The sequence below is a fragment of the Sorex araneus genome, chromosome 3 (assembly GCF_027595985.1).
Source record: "Sorex araneus isolate mSorAra2 chromosome 3, mSorAra2.pri, whole genome shotgun sequence".
NCBI lineage: Eukaryota > Metazoa > Chordata > Mammalia > Eulipotyphla > Soricidae > Sorex > Sorex araneus.
Genome location: NC_073304.1, coordinates 40,663,938 through 40,686,108, shown reverse-complemented (window position 1 = coordinate 40,686,108; position 22,171 = coordinate 40,663,938). Strand labels below are relative to the sequence as shown.

Here is a 22,171-nt window from a genome sequence, read left to right as displayed (position 1 = left end):
TTTGTCATAAATGGTCTATATGTCTCAAATTTTGTTTCAGCTTTCACTTTTACTCTCCTACAGATTCTGAGGATCTGCTGTCATGCTAGCATCACACTGTTTTTTAATTATAATTTTATAGTGCAAACTGAGGCGATCGATATAGTGCCTTCATCCTTTTACTCAGAATTGCTTTGGCTATTCAGGGAGTTTTATGATCCTATACAAATTTTAGAGGTATTGTTCTGTGTGCTGGGAGAATGCCATTGGAATTCTGATAAGGATTGAATTACCTTGAATTAAGTGTAATGCTTTACATAGAATGGTCATTTTAATGATTCTTCCCAGGCTGGAGCGATAGCACAGCGGGTAGGACGTTAGCCTTGCACACGGCCGATCCAGATTCCATTCCTCTGTCCCTCTTGTAGAGGCTGGCAAGCTACCTGTGATGTACGATATGTCAAAAACAGTAACAATAAGTCTCACAATGGAGATGTTACTGGTGCCCCCACGAGCAAATCAATGAACAATGGGATGACAATGCTACAGTGCAGTTGCTTTGTTATCAGTCAGTATATATTTCTGACATTTCTTAGTTTAAATAAAGAGCACGGAAATGGAAAATAATGCAAAAAAAATGGGAAGTATCAAATAAAAATACCTAAAATACAAATACTGCAAATACTGCATTTTTTCTTTTTTCTTTTTTTTTCTTTCAAATACTGCATTTTTTAACTATTAATGTTATTAGGAAGATGATTATAAATCCCCTGAGATTTATTATTATTATTATTTGGTTTTCATTAAATGTTCTCTAAATTTTTGTGATAATTTTTATTATTAGGAAATCTAAAGAGGCTCAGAGAGGTATAAACATACTTAGCTTTTGGTCACAATTTAAAATCTGTGGCCAGAGACATAGTATAAGGGTTCCTGTGCTTGTCTTGCATGTGACCTACCCTGGTTTGATCCCCAGTACTGCATGGTCCCCATTCCACAGAACTGGAGTATATTTGAGCCCCACTCTAAATATATTTAGCAACTTTTATGTAGTGAAAATATAAAACTGGAAGCGGTAATTTATAAATTACTACATTTTGAAAAAATCCTATTAGCTCAGACTATGATAGGCAAATTATGCAGAGTCAACATACTGTACTGACTTGCCAACTTGCTACATGTTTCCATGTAAATCTGTGGAGGTTTTCAAAGACTGAGAGAATAATTTCATCTCCATAAGCGGTGTGATTCAGGTAAACTTTCTAGTGTAATTTAGAAAATGGGTTTCAATCACTTCCAGAACAATCTGGTAGCTTGTACAAGTAACAGCACATGAGAATATATTTTTATGTGCTAGGATCATTTAGGTCAATATAGCTTCTGGGCGGATAAGTCTTAGGACTTTCCTCCCAGAAGTTATATTGACCTAAGTTTCGTTGTCAAGGGCCTTTCCCCATCTACCTGCCTACATCACTGTCTGGACTAGCTGAGAGTTAATCAGATTAAAGAAAGGAATTGAGGGGTTTCCAAGTAATTTCCTTGTAGGGAGGGGTCCAGTCTCATCTGCCTCTGGAGAAGGTCTATATTCAGGTTTTTCTTTATCCACAAGGAGGAGGTCAGATTTAGGACTGGTGGCTCTGGTTACTTACTAGAAATTTCATTGCCATGATGTGGGGAATGAAGGAACCAGCAGAGGAACTCAGGTGTATGGGACCTGGGACTGAGATCTCCAAGGCTACTCAGATCGGGACTGGACCTCTTCCACCCAGATCCCCCATTTTCCAGTAGCTAGGCGGTCACACCCAGGGACTGCCCCCGGCACTGTGTAATCCCACAAACGGCCAACATCCAGAAACTATAAAATCAAGCTCCTGGAAGACATCTTATAGCCTAGTTCTCCCTCTGGGAGAACCTGGCAAGCTTCCGAGAATTTCCTGCCTGCATGGGAGAGCCTTGCAAACTCCACATGGTATATTCATATGCCAAAACCAGTAACAATGATTTCTCATTTCCTTGACCCTGAAAGAGCCTCCTATGCAGCACCATTGGAAAGGACATGTAAAGAGAGGCTTCTACGAAGTGACATATGCACTTATATGTTCACCGCAGCACTGTTTACAATAGCCAGAATCTGGAAAAAACCCGAGTGCCCTAGAACAGATGACTGGTTGAAGAAACTCTGGTACATCTATACAATGGAATACTATGCAGCTGTTAGAAAAAATGAGGTCATGACATTTGCATATAAGTGGATCAACATGGAAAGTATCATGCTAAGTGAAATGAGTCAGAAAGAGAGAGACAGACATAGAAAGATTGCACTCATCTGTGGAATATAGAATAATATAGACTATAAGACTAACGTCCAAGAATAGTAGAAATAAGTACCAGGAGATTGTCTCCATGGCTTGGAGGCTCGTCTCTCATTCTGGGTAACTCAGGGAAGGGACCACCAAGTAAAATGTGGTTGGAGGTCATGTGGGGGAAGGGTGAGGCGGGTGGAATACAGACTAGAGACTGAACACAATGGCCACTCAACACCTTTATTGCAAACCACAACACCTAATCAGAAAGAGAGAACAAAAGGGAATTCCCTGCCATAGTGGCAGGGTGGGGTGGGGGGAGACGGGACTGGGGAGGGGGGGAAGGATGTTGGGTTTACTGGTGGTGGAGAATGGGCACTGGTGAAGGGATGGGTTATTGAACTTTGTATGGGGGAAACATGAGCACAAAGATGTATGGATCTGTAACTGTACCCTCACGATGACTCTCTAATTAAAAATAAACTAATAAAAAAAAACCTTATTGCAACATTGTTGCAACAAAGTAAAAAAAAAAAAGGCTTCTAAAATCTCAGGGCTAGGACTAATGGAGATGTTACTGAGGCCGCTGGAGAAATTCGAAGATCAAGGGGATGATGCTGACACTGATGATGAGGAATCATTTAAATGTCTTTTGCTCTTTGAAAGGGTTATCATGTAGCCTGTGGGGGGTAAAGCCCAAGAAGTGGATGGTGTGTATTTCAGTTTTAAACTGCCTTTGATATTTTTGCTATTGTGCTTGGACCATTCCCTGCCCTTACCTTTTATTCTCAGAATTCCTCTGGAATTTCAGACTACTGCTTGATGCACCTTAATCGAGTTCAGTACCAGAGACATCTTTTAGTTATGATGTTTTGACTCATAGGGGAAGAGTCACTTAACAACCGTTCCTCCCTCCAAAAAAAAAAAAAAGAAAAAACCCTAAAAATTGCAGTTTTTTCCCACTTATCCAACTTTAAAAGAATCCACTTAGAACATCCTACAGCTGCTGTTTATTTTATTACACAATGTAATATTTAAAGACTAAGCTAAACCAAATGGTTTAAAGCAAACTTATATTGCTGTTTTCAGGGAAGATGAGTATTTTTTGGAAATAGAAGTCAGCACTTTCACTGTACCCTATTCATCTGTTTTGTTCTATGTGTCGATTACTTAGAAGTGCCTAGCAGGAAAAGTTAGTAGAGTAAATGAAATAGGGTAATAATAGTTAAAACATATATTTGTCCTTAGCAATGTCTCTACCATATATTACTGGTGAAAATAAATAGCTGCAGTGTGGATAGAGACTCATAATGATTGGTATTTTTTCACCCAGTTAAAACTAGTCTCAAGAGGGTTTGCTAAGCAGACTGGGGAGGTGACTGGGCTAGCAAGAAGTAGAGCATATGTGGAATTTAACTTCACATTTCACAGTCTTAGGACATCTTTCTCATATGTTGCATTCCAACTGATTCTATATCACAGGAAGCAAACTCCTTCCATTTTGAAAAACTGCTTAAAAATTCTGTAATGCAAAGAGACTGGCACTTATCACAAAGCACATCAACAATCAATGCTGGCATGGATACAAGGAAAAAGGGACCTTTATTCACTGCCTTTTGGGAAAACAATGTGGACATTCCTTTAAAAACTAGAAATTGAGTTTCCATTACAACCCAGCAATTCCACTCCTGGGAATATGCCCTAGGGCCTCAAAAAGACAATGCAGAAAAGACATTTGCATTCCTATTTTCATTGCAGCACTATTCACAATAGCCAGAATCTGGAAACAACCCAAGTGCCTCAGAATAGACAACTGGATAAAGAAGCTATGGTATATCTCCACTATGGAATACTACAGAACATTTGAAAAGATAAAGTCAAGATTTACTGAGACATGAATAAAACTGGAGAGTATCATATTGGGTGTAATGTCTAAGAAAGAGAGGCACACACAGAATGATTATCCTCATAAAGAAACACAGTAGGAGAATAATACCCAAGGACAAGGGGAAAAAAAGACCAGGAGAAGCAATCCTTAGTAAGAAACTTGCCATAGTGGAGGGAGGGTGGTTAGGACAGGGAAGGGACCATTATGATAGTGATGGGAGATGTGGTCCTTCTGGACTAGAATTGGATGCTGAAAGGAGGTAAAGTGATATGCCTCTCAGTAACAGTAGTGGCACTCGCAATGCCAAAAAGGAAAAGGAAAAAGTGCCTGCTGGAAAAAAGGGAAAAGAAAAAGGCACACTAGGATGGGGTGGGTGCTTAGGTGTGGGAGAGAAACTAAGGACTTTGGTGAAGGGATTGGTGCTTGAACGTGGTACCCCTGAAACTCAATCATGAGTAACTTTGTGATCCATAGTGATTCAATAAATGTAATTTTTTTTTCAATTTTGTTCTGTCTGGCCACCAAAAGTTGTACTAGGTTGTTGATGTAAAAATTGAACATTTGGGTTTATGAATGGCTGTTGGGAAATGGTTTTAGCATATATTTAGTTCTTTATTGTGGACTTCCTGGAAACTGTCAGTATGTCAGCCATTTACTGATGATGGTCTCCTTCTGACTTTGTTTCCTTCCCGTGGCCCCATCCTACCTATCTCATGCTGGTGGGTCCCCATTTACATGTGTCCCCTTTGCAATATCCTGGAGACCCACGTTGAGAAATGATGATGTAGACTATTTACAATTTAAAGTTACTCTAATGAGCTTGTAGTTAAAATAACCAAAGAAACTAAACCAGAGGCCTACAGGTTTACCTGCAGACTTTATCTGCAAACTGGATATAGTTTGTATGGCCTAAAATTAAAAGGAGGAAAGAAAACTGTATGAGACACTTAACTATTGATAGTAAGAAGTAAAGAATTATTTCTGTTAGTAAGCTTTTGCTTGTGGAATTTCTCACTTCTTTTTATATATCAAAGGAAAAGATGTCTGTCAGACACAGAAAATCCTACTGTGTAGGTGGTGGTGAGTCAGATTGTGGTAGTTCGTGGAATTACTGAGAATGTTGGCAGAATTCTCTCAAAACCTTCAAAGATTCTTATATATGTGTACACATCCCTTTGGGGAGTTAAAGCACTCTGTTGTTTTCCAGTTTTGTCTTTCCTGACTGGTTAGTAGTAGATAATAATTCACTCCATTCAAGTCAACAAAAATATTACCTTTCATATTTAAAACCACACTATGAAAATAAAACTGTTCTCAGGGTCAATCGTGGTTAAACTTGAAGAGTTGCATTGGTAATTCATGACTCCTGGATGTGATAGTCATTTGCTGCTGTGGGGATGGATGATCATAAATCTAATGAATTATCACAAAATAATAGCATATTTTCTTTGTGTGTATATATGTATACTAAAAAATTGTTTTTATCTAAGAAATAATGAGAGAAGAGACTCCCTCTAATCAAATAGTAACACACTCTGAGTTAGAGAGTGCAACAGAAAACAGGGCTCCCATCTATTTTTTTAAGCGGCAATTTTGTTTTTATACCATAGCTTGACCCCTCAGTCCTTCATCTGCCTTGTACTTTTTTCCCATTATGCCAACCCGGGTTCAATTCTTCTGTCCCTCTCGGAGAGCCCAGCAAGTTATCAGGAGTTATCCCGCCTGCATGGCAGAGACTGGCAAGCTACCCGTGGCATATTAGATCTGCCAAAAACAGTAACAACAAGTCTCACAATGGAGACGTTGCTGGTGCCAGCTTGAGCAAATCAATGAACAACAGTGCTACAGTGCTATGAACTTTTTACTGTGTAATGTGACTAAAGTATTGGTACTTGCCCTACTATTGAGCTGTGTGCTAAGAGGAGAGGATTAAAGCAGGAGAAGGTTCTGTCCAGAGCTTCCAGCAAGGGCCTTGCTAATGTTGGGTGTGTCCCTGAAGTGAACTTGGGGGTGCTGCCTGCTGGGCATGTGGTGACCCGCCCTTCGGTGGGTTTGAATGGATGAATAGGGCCTGTTTGCTAGGGGCAAATACTGAAGTATGTAATTTGAAGGAGAAAAGTTAGCCTTAATCATGTGGTAAGAAATTCTGTGAGTTCCATACATTGATTCAGATGGACCAATACCTTGCCAAGGACCACTAAAAAGCCAAATACCAGGTAAACAAAAACTCCCAGAGTCCAGTCTTGGCTTCTCCCTCTCCTCAATCTTAAAAACGCTCCATTCTTCCCGCAATTAAATTATATGTTCTCCAATCTCTTTGTGAATATATATTAGCGTATGTGTGGTTAGCTTAACTCATCAGAAATAGAAATTCTGAATTCCTTTATTAGAGATTTTTCTTATTAAGAATTAACTTGTTGACTCATGAAGTTTGTTTGATTTGGAAAGTTTTCAAAGAATAAATGCCTTAAATATTACTTTGGAAGTTTCATAAGTAATCCCCAATTGCAGTTTCATTTACATTCCCCGAAGCTTTTCAATTCATCCAAGATCCTGATTTTGTATTTTTTGAAAATTCCTTCCCATTATCTGGGAAATCAGTCAATTTCCATCTATTTATTTGTTCTATGCCAATCATTCTGATTTTGTATAGATTTTCTCTATTTAGCTACCTTCTTAGCAGAGGACTGGCAAGATTTTGGGGTCGGGGTTGGTGTTGGGCCACATCTGGCTTAGCCTTGCCTCTGTGCTCAAGAATCACACCTGGAAGTGCTTGGGGGTTTGTATACAGTGCCAGAGCTCAAATGCAGGTGGCTTTGTGCAAGGCAAGTGCCTTACTCTCTACTATTTCTCCAGATCAGAACTGGTGAGGTGTTTTTTTGTTTTCTTGTGCTTTTTTTGGGTACAGAATCTTATAGAAGTATGGCTTGATAACATATTTTGTTACGGTATAATATACCTAAAACTTTTACTTCTGCAGCCAGGTTCCCTTCACATTCCTTTCTTCTTAATAAGAACTGTATAATCAATGCATTTTCTCTGATATGAACATATAAAATACATTTTTTATAACAACATGAGAAGTTTTGTTGATTTTAGCTGTTAGGAAACTTGAACTTGCTATGGAGAAGAATGATGGTTGGTGCCAACGTTTTTCCTTTCATTACTTATGAAACCATTTTACTTTAAATAGTTTCAAACCTTCATCCAAGGAGAAACATTCTGACCAATGAAACGACTTATTTCATTGGTCATTCAAATCTAAAGTTTAGTAGCAAAAGCAGAACTTGTTCTGCTCATTTTTGCTTTGTCAAATTACAAAACAGTATGTTCTGACACAGCCAGGTTTAAGAAAAGAAAAAAAAAAAAGTAAGGTGAAAGGCAAAATTAGAAGGTGATCTAGAAGCAATCAGGATGTTCCTGGGGTTTGGCTAAGTACATCTGTTCGTTAATCTTAGTGGAAAACTTAAGCCAGTATTTTTCTGTAGTGTCTTCATAAGAAAAATACAAACAGAAAAATACCTAAGGACTTCTCATTAATCTATTAGCATTATCACTTAATTTAATATTAAGGGACTTGAGGGAAAATATTGACATATCTCTTGGCAAAAGTGGACTGTGTACTAATAAAATCTAAATAATATTCAAAGGAAAGATAAGGATATTTCATGGTAGTGATTTTGGCTTCAAATAAAAGTTGTGCTTGAAATTATGGTTTTTCCCATATTGAGCTACTTAGTCTAATGGGGTCCATATTTTTCCCCTCTTTTTCATACATTACTTTCCAGTCAGTTTTTCTTCTAAACCAACTCTTTGGTTTAATCTAATGTATAGCCAGTATTTTCTCTCCTTACTGTACAAAAATTATGCATATGTTTTTATGTATATATTTCTCCTCTAAGAGACTTCATTTGGTGTCTTTTGTTACAAGAGCAATGAACAGAAAAGGTGTATATAAAAATGTAGTGTGGGACTGGAAGGATAGTACAAGTATACTAGTACTTAGTACTGGTGCTTGCCTTGCATAGGGCAGATTCTGGTTTGATTCCCAGCACCACATGCTGTCGCCTGGGCAGTGCCAGAAGTAATTCCAGAGCCAGGAGTTAGCCCTGAGAGCTGTACCCCCACCCCACCCCCAAAACAATTTTAAGTTATAATAGTCTTAAGTCCAGAAAGCCACATCAGATATGGAGGCACAGTAGATTTGGAAGTAGCTGATGGCTTGGCAGTTACACAGCTCTTCATCACCACCATGCCCAGCCCTGCTTTCACACCTACAGCCCCCCTGTACGGAGTGCTGGAGGGGCAGGTCATTCTCCCAGACCAGGCCTAGGGGATCCTGAGGTCGCCCACAGATACCTCTGGACTACAGGCTGCACTTGCAGTCCACATGGAGATGCCGAGTCCAGTTGAGGCAGAATTTATCTTGGTCACCAGGCAGAACTCTTAAAAGCTCTCTTAAAATTAGCCAGGAAACGAGTCCAATGTTTGGTTTTCTTTTCTCTACTCTGGATTTTGATTTCCTGAACTCCAAAAGCCAAACTTTTCCTTAAATTTTAATAGTCACTATTATTGAGATACCATTTACATGAAATAGAATTCACCCCTCTTAAGTATAAAATTCAGTGCATTTTAGTAAGCCTTTTGTATAACTCTAATTGTATAGCTATAATCCATTTCTGTTTTGTTTTGCTTTGGGAGCTACATTGCCTTGCATGCTGCTGACCAGAGTTCGGGCTCTGGCATCCTATATGGTCCCTGAGCACCAACAAGAGTGATTCCTGAGTGCAGAGCCAGGAGTAACCCTTAGTTTTACTGGGTGTGGCCTGGCCCCAAACCAATAAACAAAACAAAGTATAGTAATATTTTGGTTCTGTTGGATTAAAATAGCAAATTTTCTGATTTGTTTTGGGTCACATGTGCTGGTTGCCTATCGAGGTGTTCAGGGATCATGCAGTGTGGGGAATGCCTGGGCCTCCTGCACACAAAAACACATCACAATTATATTTGTAATTACCCTTTTCTTTTTGCTTTTGGGCTTTGGGCTATACTTGGCTATGTTTATGGCCTATACCTGGCTCTGTGCTCGGGGATTACTCCTGGCAGGGTTTGAGGGACCTTAGGCCATGAATGAAATTGAAGCTGGGTCAGCTGTGTGTAAAGCAAGTGTCTTATATGCTGTATTCTCACCAGCCCTGATTTTTTTTTTGTACGGGAGGGGGCTGGAGCAGTAACAGAGGGTAGAGCGTTTGCCTTGCCAGCCAACCCGGATTCGATTCCTTCCTCTCAGAGAGCCCAGCAAGCTATCGAGAATATCACGCCTGCATGGCAGAGCCTGGCAAGCTCCCTGTGGTGTATTTGATATGCCAAAAACAGTAACAAGTCTCACAATGGAGACTTTACTGGTGCCCACTCAAGCAAATCGATGAACAGCAGGACGACAGTGCTACAGTTAGGAGCCACACCTGGCAGTGCTCAGGGCTTACTTCTGGCTGAGCTCAGAAGTTATTCATGAATATGTTCAGGGATCAAATAGGGTACAGGAAATCAAACCAGGGTCCACTGCATGCAAGGCAAGTTCTTATCTCTGTTCTAATTGCAGAACTTATGAAACCAATATGTTGAGATGATTTTCAAATTAATTTACATTCTGTTTTCCCCCTCCTTTCAATTGGGCTTTTATTCCCCTTCCTCCACCAGTAGTTATGAGTGACAGTAGCTGGAGAAGAGAAGGCTGACATTACTCAGAAATTTTGTAACTAAAGAAAACTCCCCAGGAATGGCATTAAAAGGATAAAGGATAGATTCAAACATTGAAACTAAAATTAAAACTAGAACTCCATAAGGAACCATAGATTTATTTTTTTTATTATTTACAAGTTGCAAAGATTAAAAGAGACAAAAGACAATAACTTTAATGACAGCAATCAACAACTTAGATTTTATCAAGATAAGCATCTAGTGATTGTCAATGAAATGAATATATAAGGGCTAGAGAGATGTCTCAACAGGTTGTGCACATGCTTTGCATAGGGCAGGTCCAAGTTCATTGGAACATTGAGCAAAAAGCTGGGAGTAGCCCATTGTTCATCACCACCATTGTGTGTGGCCACAAAACAAGCAACAACAACAAAAATTAAATGAAAATAATCAACAGACTAAGAGAAATAGTTTTAACGCACACCTCTGACAAAGGACATATTTTTCAGAGTATGTAAAGATATTTAATGCACTAATAATAAGACAGGCAACTTAATAAACATGGACTCAAGAACTTTACGAAAGAACTCTTGTGCATGGCTTATGTTAGTGGTCATCAGGGAAATGCATATTAAAATTATGAGATACTTCATTACATAAAGAAGAATTTACACTGGTTTTTAAGTTTCTGCTGTGCTGGGGATCAAACCCAGGGATTTATGTATGGTGTACGTTAAGTACCCTGCCACTGAGCCACCTCCCCAGGTCACTGCTTTATGTAAATTAAGGTGGTTAAAATTTTAAAAATTAAAATAAAATTTAAAAAGCATCACCTCAATAAAAATAAAAGGAAAGAAAAAAGACAGCACAACCTTTGATGAGAAGGTGGAGTAATTCAAACTGCCATATATTGCTGATGGGAGAGTAAAATGGCACAGTCAGTTTCTAAAGCGTTGGGTGCTACACCCACTTCAGTATATACCTTTGCCTAACTCAAAATTATGTACTGGGCTTATCATTGCATTTGCATTGCACTGCAAAAAAAAAAATGGGTTTGATCTAAATGCATTTGTGATCACTACTTTAATCACCTTCTTTCTTCCCTCCTCTTCCCTTCCCGCCTTCTGTCTCTCTCTCTTCCTCCCTCTCTCCCTCTCTCCTGTCTCCTCTCTTCCTCCCTCTCTCTCCTCCTCCCTCCCTCTCTCTCTCTCCTTCTCCCTCCCTCCCTCTCTCCTTCTCCCCCCCTCCCATTGTGTCATATTGTTTTGGGGATTAGTAAGTAATGCAAAGATGTTTTTGTTTGGGAGCAACACCCAGTAGTGGTGGGACTCAGGGGACTACATGGAGATCAAACCCAGGTCAGCAAGGCTGGCACGCTTACCTACTTTCCTGTCACTTTGTCACCAGTAATACAAAGATGAAAAAAACAAATTTAGTTCCTAATGCTCTGAGAATGAGCTTAGAATGAAAGTCAAATATACCATAAATGCTTCAAGTAGATGAGGACAGAGAACTTCCATCCTAGATAAATCAGGAAAGACTGCCTCACTGCCTCGAGAGAATAGTAGGTGGCTTGTCAGAGCTAAGAGGCAGAGGACTGCTCCTGAAACATGCTGGGAAGGGTGCTGTGTTAAAAAGGACAGCTTAGCAGATGCAGAAGATTCCACAGTGGGCAGCTTGTATTCAGAAGAGGTGAAAGGAAGCTACTGTTGGAGGAAGAGATAAAGGGAAGGGAGGGGAAGAGGTAGGGCAGATGTACAAAGGCTATTATCAGGGAGGGCCTTGATCTACCAGCAATGGAATTTGGACTTTATCCTGAAAAGTAAGGGACCCTAAGACTTTTGTCACCTTATCTTTCTAACTAGATTATAAATTCCATAAAATCAGGTCTGCTATTTATGTTTGTTTTCTTACACCCCCCCCCCACATTGCATATTTTATTTTGGGAGGCCTCCCCAGCTCAGAGTTACCAGGGATAGACACTGTGTGGTCTCAGGAGTACAGTGCTGGGGACTGAACCCAGGCCCTTGCGTTCCAGGCATTGTTCTCCCACCATCTGAGCTTTCCCTCTGTTCCCTTTCATCCTTGTATTCTTTATAATGTCTGGTGATAGGCTATAATGGGTGGGACAGTGAATAAAGAAGAATTAATCTCTAAGACTGAATGGTGAGAATGCTTCATGCTTGCTTCAGCCGTATTACTAAATAAAATGAGTCAGAGTGGAATGGAAGGGTGGAGGGGGGAAGGTGTCACTGTACTCTAAACTTGTATCTAGGTTCTTCCAGTTACTAACTATGTAATCTACGTCACTCTTCCTGCTTAGGATCTGTTTAATGTCCACTGGTTGATCTTAGGATAAAGAACAGAGTAGATCATGTACTAATATATTGCTTTCTGTCTGTTTAGTTCTTACTCATCTTTGAGCTCTGGCTTCGCTTCCCTTCCCTAGTCAGTCTCACCCTTTCCCACAACTGAGTTCTCAAAGCTTAGCTTCTGGTGAATTCCTTCCTTCCTTCCTTCCTTCCTTCCTTCCTTCCTTCCTTCCTTCCTTCCTTCCTTCCTTCCTTCCTTCCTTCCTTCCTTCCTTCCTTCCTTCCTTCCTTCCCTTTCTCTCCCTCCCTCCATTCCTCTCCTTCCTTCCTTCCTTCCTTCCTTCCTTCCTTCCTTCCTTCCTTCCTTCCTTCCTTCCTTCCTTCCTTCCTTCCTTCCTTCCTTCCTTCCTTCCCTTTCTCACCCTCCCTCCATTCCTCTCCTTCCTTCTTTCCTTTTCTTCCTTCTTTCTCCTGCCTGCCTTCTTTCTCCTGCCTTTCTCCTTTCCTTCCCTCCCTCCCTCCCTCCCTCCCTCCCTCCCTCCCTCCCTCCCTTCCTTCCTTCCTTCCTTCCTTCCTTCCTTCCTTCCTTCCTTCCTTCCTTCCTTCCTTCCTTCCTTCCATCCATCCCCCAGTGGTGCTCAGGGCTCACTCCTGCTGGAGCTCAGGGAACAATATGGGGTGCCTAGGATGGATTGGCTACATAATGGCAAGCGCCCTATCTGATGTACTATTGCTCTAGTCTCATGTATTGCTTCTTTCATGTGATAATGTAATTTTTTTATTTTACCTCTGCCTGATCAAGTATATGCTCTCTTGTATTTTTTGATCCCCTGCATCTTGCACAATGCCTGACATTTTGTAGAGACTCAAAAAAATTTTTTTGAATGAATGAATCCGTCTATAAATTCTCCCAGATATATATTATTATTAATTTTAGTTTTTTTCCTCTTTCTCTTTTGTTGTTCTTGCAGTGATCAGGGGGTCACACACTTGTTGCAGTCACCACTGTTGTACCAGAAGTTGCACATTTGTTGTGGCACCAGAAAACAGGTGTGGTCACCAGGACCACACTCAGGATGTGTGGACCAGGCATTAAACTGGCAGCCTTTTGACTACAAGGCAGCCATTGTACAACTTTCTTATCTCTGTCCCATATATATTCATGTTTTTTCAGGTGAAATTGAAGCTCAAAGGTTAAGTCACTTATTTAAAGATGTATGATTCAGAAGACCCACATTTGGACTGAGAGGTCTCTGACAACAAAAGCCTTGTTCTCCTAATGCACTCAGGAAACTGAGTGGATACATGCAACTTCAGATTCACCCCGTGCTGGGTCTCTCCCCAACAGATGATGAGTGGGCATTGACATGAATAGTCCAGTGGTTAAGATTGTGGTTTATGACCAATCTAGTTTCTGCTCTACTATTTATTTGCTTTGTTACCCTGAACACACACACACACACACATTTTAATCTGATTCAGTTTTCTGGAGATTGGGTAATATTAATCATGATATAGGACTGTTGAGATGATGGGCTAAATTAACACATAGAAAACACTAATTTCAAGCACACAGAGAGTCTTCAATAATTGCCAGTTGTTGCTATTATCAGTAATCAAAAATTACAGAGATTCTATAGCAATATTTGGAGCTGTTTATTTCCTGGAAATTTCCCTTTTGCACCAGTCTGTTTGTCCTAGTTCAGGAGTTTTCTCACCATTAAAAATTGCCTACTGCTGTGTCTTGATAGAAGTTTTTTACCTCTAACAGCAAAACAAGGTTATATTAAAATCCTTTGCTGTGAATTTCTAGGTTTTAGCATTTACACATTTTCTTCACACCTCTTCCAGGTTAGAAATAACAGGTCCTTGTGTAGTAAAGGATGTACTCGTAACACTGACTCTCACAGAAACCTATTATTAGACTATTTGAATAACTCATCTGACTCTACCCTGAATAAAATCCTAATTCATGTAAAGTAACCTATATCACCATTATTTTTCTCCTTTCTCAAAAGAATAGGTATGACTTTTAGAAAATTAGAAAAGGAAGAAAACAACCAAAAGAATCACAATATACATATACACCTCTCACTACACACACACACACACACACACACACACACACAAAGCAATTGCTTGCTGAAACTTTAATATGCTTCCTCATGGTGAACTTTTCTGCAAGTATCTTTTGATCTTTCCCTTGTTGCCCATTATTGAAATTCCTTATGGTTCTTTGTGGTTAGGCTGTAATAGTGTATGGGCTGGGTGTGTGTTTTAGTGGCTTACCTCTCTAGCTTGCTCTGAAGAAAATAGTACCCAGTTTGTATGTAAACGATGAAGGAAATGGCAACAGTACAGTTTCCTCCATCTCACATAGGCATTGCCCAGGCTCAGTTGATATTGATGATTTTCATAGCAGCCCTTCAAGAGAAATTATGTGTCCATTTTAGATATGAGAAAGTAGAGACTTAAAGAGATCAGGAAATTTCCCCAGAAGTCAGCATGTATCAGTCAGGCTGTCTGTGAATAGCCCGGAAGGTGTTGCTATTACTAAGTTGAGGTTGTAAATGGAAGACTTCAAAAGACAGACTGAGGAATGTGTAATTATTTTATAGAAAATGTGGAACAAATGAAATTTTTTGAAATGGGAGCTTAAAACAGTGCAGGTGCTCTGTTTTATTTTGAGGCAATGATTTTAAAATGTGGCCCCCAGACCTACTGCATCAGCAGCACTTAAAAATCTATTTGAAATGTGAATTCATGCTCTTTCTCCGAGCCATTCAGTTCCAAAGGTTGAGCCGCCCATGATTTAGGAGCCCCCCGTATTTCTGATGCTGGAGTTTGGGCACCTCTGCTTCAGGAAGTCTGGGAAGAGAGGTGGAAAGGCCATGCCAGAAGTTATATGAGCATCTGTTGTTCACTTTCATCAGGACAGAAGCAAAGAGGAAACTATGAGACTTTTTAAAAAAAATAGAAAGACTTGTTCACCAAGTAGAGGTAGAAATGTAAGATTTGGAAAGCCAGGAAAACTACAGATACACAACAAAAGCATTCAGAACAGGGCTTTGTTACTAGTTTTTAGGTACTTTAAATCCATTGTAATTTTTTTGCAGTGTTTCATACCCACCAATCTAACAACTAGATAATGTTCCGCAGAGAAATAAAAGATGTGCTGAATATTAAATACTAGTTATTAAATGCCAAGATTTTTTCCTTGAAACATTTTATGTTAATTATCCTATTGCTGAATAGGTGGTGGTAGTGATCAGGAGGTGTTGGGCCACACCTGGCTGTGCTCAAAGATTACTCCTGGTTCAGTGCTCAGGGATCACTCTTTGCAGGTCTAAGGAGACCATATGGATTGTCAAGGATCAAACCCAGGTCTTTCATATATGAGGCAAGCACCTTTCTGGCTGTTTTATCTCCCTGGCCCTTCATTTGGTTTGTATGCTTTTGAGTTTGTAAATTAAATTTCTTCAGAGAGCTGTCTAAGCTGCATGCCACGGTAAAATGAATATTTCCAGAGCCTGGTCTGAGTACTGTGTCTGGGATCCAAAGTCAGACAGCTCTGAGTTTAAAACCTGCCCCACCATTTACTAGGTGTGTGGTCTTGAGCAAATTACTTACCCAATCCTTAGCCTAACTTTTCTCTAGCTGGGATTACTCAGGGATTATGATTGCAATAAGGATAATGAATGGAACTTCTAGGGTTGTCATAGGAGCTACAGGAGATGTCTGCCTGGCGCTCAGCAGACCAAGTGCTGAATTACTTACTGGAATCAGTGGGGAATAGAAGATATCACTCCCATGCTCAGAAATTTCTTTGACTCTCCCTGATTAAGAGAATGAACTCTTGGGGCCGGAGTGATAGCACAGTGGGTAGGGCGTTTGCCTTGCATGCGGTCAACCTGGGTTCGATCCCCGGCATCCCATATGGTCCCCCAAGCACTGCCAGGAGCAATTCCTGAGTGCAAAGCCAGGAGTAACCCCTGAGCATTGCTGGGTATGACCCAAAAAGAAAAAAAAAAAAGAGAATGAACTCTTTTAGGACTTTTTACAATTCAATCACATCCTATTTCTCAAATTTCTTTTGATTGATTTTATTTTGGGGGGGCACACCTGTCAGTGCTCAGTGTTACTCCAGGCTCAACAAGATCACTTTAGGTGAGCTTGGGGGGTCTTGGGGGGTGCTAGAGATCAAACCAAGGTCTGCTGCATACAAGGCAAGTCTCCTGCCCACTGTACTATCTCTATAGACCATTTACTTCTCAAATTTTTAATTTGATGATTCTTTGCATAAATATACCAGATGCTTCAACTAAACTGGCCATTGCTCCCCAAAGACAGTACTCTGTTACCACTCCTAGTCCTTCAAGTCAAGGCTAATCACTGTTTGTGAAGATATCCAGAGCAAACCCTAATCCAGAATATGATTAATCCGTCAGAACTCAAGCTTGATAGTCTTGAATGCTCAGTGCCCTCTTCCTACAGCAATATATGGTGTCTCCGAATAATTTGGCCTATGCTGACCTCACTTTCCCATTCTTTTGGTGTGTGTAGTGCTGTGACTCATCCCATTGATGCCCTCAGTGCCTAGTTCTATTTTGAAATGTGTTTTCTTAATGGACATATGTATCTTAACTTATTGATATTTTTAAGCCTTGCTGGTGATCCTGTTGTTGTTTGTTTTATATCATCGTAATGATGCTAAGAACTTTCACTATAGGAAAACATTTAATCTACAAAATACTAATTATAGATAAAGGGACATACATAATAACCTTTTAATATCTATATTGCAGACCATAATGTAATATAGATATTGCATAGAGAGAGAGAGAGAAAGAGAAAGACAGAGACAGACAGACAGACAGAGACAGAGACAGAGACAGAGAGAGAAGGAAAGAAGAAAAGTGCCTGCCATAGAGGCAGGCAGGGTTGGCAGTGGCTGGAGGGAACTTGGGGACATGGTAGTGGGAAACATACTGGTGAAGGGATGGGTGTTGGAACATTATGTGACTGAAACCCAATCATGAACAAGTTTTTACTGTGTATCTCACTGTGATTGAACAACAACAACTAATAATAATAATAATAATAGCACTACACTGTAGCACTGTCCTCTTCTTGCTCATTGATTTACTCGAGTGGGCACCAGTAATGTTTCCATTGTGAGACTTGTTGCTACTGTTTTTTGGCATATCAAATACACCACAGGTAGCTTGCCAGGCTCTGCTATGCGGGCGGGATACAATGAAAATAAATGCTAATTATTATTTATCTTTTCAGGATGAACTTGACCTCACAGACAAACACAGGGAAGCTATGTTTGCACTTCCAGCTGAGAAAAAATGGCAAATATATTGTAGCAAGAAAAAGGTAAGCTACTCCTTGTGACTATGGTTAGCTGGGACTATGGTTATATACTCTTTGTGACTATGGTTAGAAAAATCATTATTTTTGATTCCCTTTGATTTACCTTTTCACCAGCTCTTTATAATATAATTCACTCAGTTCTTTATAATATAAAAGCCATGTTGAATATGTTTATTGTGCCCTGGGTGCTGCCTGGACTCAAGTGCTTACTCTTTGACTGTTTTGTTTTGTTTTGTTTTTTTGTTTTCAGCATCGCACTGAGCATCCTCTCCCCGCATCTAACTACATTACGCCTTTCCTGCACCCACACCTCTAACCCTCACTTTTTTGTGTGTGTGTGTAACTGAGACCTGAAATCACATTTTGTTGCACAAGATCAGATCAAAGCACCCCCTTGTTCTTTACACAAAATTTTGTTACAGAAAGAGAAGGGGAGAGAGAGATTGGGGATAGCAAAAATACCAAAGTTCATGTTTCTTTACCACTCAAGGCCATAGGCATCATGCCATGAATTACATCTTTTGCAGTCATTGTCACTCTGCCACCTTTAAAACCTTATGGCAAATTATTGGACTATATCCACCCTCATTTTGGGAACCAATTCTGGTCATGATCATCATTTACCTTTTCATTCAGTAGAGACTTGAATCAAGATGGGGTAGGTGGGAAAGTCTGGGCTAGCATCTTAGGTATTTTCTCTGTCATTTTCCTAGCAAAAACAGGAACAAACTAAAAGAATTTTCGAGGCACAGTATTATCAGCTTCACTTTTTTTGTGGTGACTATTATGTTTTGGGGCCTCCCTTTGCCCACATGACTGTCTCTTAGAACCCTTGCTCCCTCTTTTGCTTCTGTCTGCACTGGATCTGCTGCATTCCAGGAGCTTCTTTCCAGCAGAGAACCTGTTCTCCTGGCCCACCAGATTTTATGCACCTGGTTGCATGTGTCACTCACCTTGTTTAGTCCAGTATCTGATACTTTGAAATGAACAGATGATGAAAGAACCAGTAAGTTGTCACTACTGTGATACTGAATACTTTCAACATTTTTTAAGCATGTGTAATTTTCTACCTGGGCGGTTCTAATTGAAAAAGCAAGGTGTTGGGTTTAATTTCCGGGTCATTTGCTGAGAGATATGTCCAGCTGTAATCTGTCTGATTTCTGAGTCACTACCAAATCAGACCAGATTAGTTGAACATAGTTCTTAGTGACCAGAAAGATATATCTGTGAATGAATATTTCTTCTTTCTCTTGTACACATCTCAGCAGTTACAGGTTGAACTAATTGTTTTAGCTCAGGAAATAGATGTAATAGACCAGGAAACAATTTAAAGTGAAAATAAAATAAGTGGTCAAAGAGTTCTATGTTCTGGAGTACATGCTTTGCGGGTGGGAGGCCTAGGTTCTATCACCGTCACCTCATGATTCCACAAGCACTGAGCAGCTGGGAGTAGCTCCTTAGCACAGCCAGGGACGACTCCCTCCAAAAAAATATTGAAATAAAGTTCATTCAATTTGGAAGTTGCTGCATTATCTGGTGTGTGGAAACAGGGAACCTGTCACACACCACCTTAAAGACCTGATTGAGGACCAGAGAGAGAGAGCACAGGGTTTCAGGGACTTGCCTAATATAAATCAAATATAAGTCTAACTTCGTATGATCCCCTGAGCACAAGACCAGAAGTAAACCCTGAGCACCACTGGGTGAGGCCCAAATCCTCCTTCTTGCCAAAAAATTAACTCCAAAAAAAGAACTAAGAAAGCAAAATGTTCAAGTTCCTATGTACACAAAATATACAATACAGTTGTATATTTGGGCTCATCCAGGTTCAGGTTTCTTCAAAATTAGGAAGCAATGTGAAGTGAGGATTGAAAATATCTACACAAGGAAAAGAAAGGGCAGGAAAATGGAAGCAGAGTACAGAGAGGAAAGTTTCCTTCTTTCCCAGATTTTATTACACCCTTGACAGCAATTGCAAGTTAATCATGGGAACTACTGCCCCTTCGATTAGAAGAGAAACCCCCTGGAGGATAGTAATGACCTCGGGCTCACAGCTGCTGCTCATTTTTCAATTTCAGTTCTATCAAATCTCCTAGCAAACCTTGTCTAATGTGTGCATTGGTGGGACTAGCTTTTTATTTGAGGATGGAGATAGATAAGTCTTGTTTCCTGACAGATGTGTCCATCCTGCTAGTACCTGGTCTGGCTGGTACGACTAGTACAACCAGGCCAGTTCTACTCATTTCATTCCCTCAGCTTGGGTCCCTCATGTGGCATGACTGAGCAGGAAAGCCATCTGAGATCCTTGGAGAGTCCCATGAACTTATGGATTGACCTCACTTTATAATGGATATTTCGATGTTGCATCCTCTCAGACTGTTAACATAGACTGTGCCTTCAGTTTGAAACTGACCTTGGAGGGGCACTGTAGTGATTTGGGAAGTCACATCATGAATTAGAGGACTCTCAAATCAAAGCAGGCAAAGACTCTGACCCATGTCTCTGGATTGCAGGTCACATATTCCCCTAGTAGAGTCTGTGATGATCATCCTTAATACAAAGAGCAGATTATTTTCCTTGGAACATCCCTGGTGTAGCCTTTTCAAATCAGGCTTGTCATCGGCATGCCAAACCACATCCATTTCTCAGGCTGAAAGTTGCACACCCATGGCCCCTTTAGATTTTCCATCGTTCAAGATTAGAACCCAGGGCATTACATATGTTCTCACACATAGTGAAGCCATAGAGTAAGAACCAACTAAAGCCAACAGAAACATGAGGCAGTGAAAGGCAGACTTTTTGTGTAAAATTCAACAGCGGTTTTGGAGGCAGAGAGATTGGGAAATGAAGATGGGCCAGGCCTTTCTCAGCCAAGTGGCTCTTTTCCATCCAATCGTGACTTGCGTCCCAGCAGTGGCTATCTGCTTATCAAGCTCTGCACTCATTTCTGAAACTTCTCTAAGTCTCTGGTTGAAAACCCATTTCCAGAGCCAAAAAAGCAAAAGTATTTCTGGAGCTAAGAGAATTGGACAGAAATTAATTGGAATGTTGCCTAATTGAGTAATCTGGGGGAGAGCAAGAGATGGATGCTGTGGCCTTCTTGAAAGTCCAAACAAATCACTAAGACTCACTGGATTGGTTGGTGTCCGTGTGCAACAGTCCAGTGTCCTTTTATTATTTTTAATTTTTTTAAGCTTCCCATGAAGTTTCAGAAAAAGGTCCTATTGGTAAGGCTGGGGGTATTTTCAAATAGGAAATGTGTGTGGTTCTTATCTTTAAAGGTAATTCCCTTTTTAGTTCCAATCACAACATACTCTTTTGTTTAAGTGAGGTTTTTCCCATTCTCCAGCCAGAAACTGCATCTGTTAACAATCTTTTGGATTTTAAACTGAAGTTTTTTAAACAATAAGCCATCTGACCACGAAAGGCATCTGGCCATGCTGTATTTGCTTATTGTTAACATGATTTTTAAACCCTGGGAAAAGTAAGGAGTAAATCTTCAGAGACGATGAAATAAAATGGTGTGTGAACTGTATTATGCTAACAGCAATCTTATCAGCACAGGCAGAAATCTTCTTTAATTGTAGTTCTTCACAGAAGCAGTAACTGTACTAATTGTATCACATAACCGATTCTTGTAAGTACCAAGGAAATAGCTTTTCACCCTTTCGAGCTTCAGAGTTTACAACTGAAGGGGGTAAGAGACAGATAATGTTAGCCATAGTATCAGGCAGTGGAGGCGACAATCAGAACTGGCTGATTGCTCAGAACTTTTTATTGAAGCTAAGCAAATGGCTCTGAATTCTTCGTATTTCTTTTCTTTATCTTTTGAACACTACTTTGGAAAAGGTAAATTTTTTTCTCTGCTGCTTCTGTATTTGACTCTTGTTCAATTAAATCATCCAAAAATCTTCCCTTTTTCTGGCTGCAGTTCAGCTGCTGTGATTTGTGCAAAGCTGGGTGTGTGGTGCTGGGCACAGTTTGAAGAAATCTAGGAAAAGTGGCAAGAAATTCAGCTGCTACTCTTCAGTCACTCCTTTTATTTGGTTTGTTTACCCTAATTGGATCACTTTACTCCTTTCCACACACACTCACACACTGCTTGTATTGTTTATGGTTACCAAGATGCAGATCTTTCAGTTTCTTTTGAGAGTTGAGTTACTGCTATGTTTGAGGGAGGAAGTGGATGGATCAGAACTTGTGTTTAAAGGAGTTTATGCAGAAACAATGGAATTAAAAACAAAAGGAGCCATGACGTCCTACGCAACTGTCAAACAGCTTCACAAACTGGAAGATGAGCTGATATACATCAATCCCTTGAGTTGTTCACAGTATCCTAATGAGAAGCTGCAGTGGGTAAGCTGAGAAGCAGTGGTCTGAGGTAGGGCCGGGACGGTTCAAGAGTGAAGAGAAATTAGATTACCTCCTCTTTCTTAGAGGGGTTTTGAACCTCTAAGTGTCCAGTTTTCTAGATGTATAAATTTGGGAGGAGGAGCCAATGAAAGAGAGAAACCTAGTTTCTAGACTTCTTTAGAAGTAGCACTCAGCGTCAGCAATAGGTTTCTGGGAAACTGTGGCTTTAAATAAAGTTACATATAATGAAGCTACAG

At 40.1% G+C, this 22,171-nt stretch overlaps 1 protein-coding gene across 3 annotated transcripts in view; it reads left to right on the top strand.

Moving 5' to 3' along the window:
* Positions 1 to 22,171, top strand: part of DAAM1 (dishevelled associated activator of morphogenesis 1) — a 184,233-nt gene that overhangs the window by 83,053 nt on the left and 79,009 nt on the right. For all 3 annotated transcript variants that reach the window (XM_004601784.3, XM_055131678.1, XM_055131679.1), the window contains one exon: positions 17,475 to 17,564. In XM_004601784.3, coding sequence (XP_004601841.1) covers positions 17,475 to 17,564 — 90 coding nt within the window. The remainder of the gene's footprint in view (positions 1 to 17,474; positions 17,565 to 22,171) is intronic.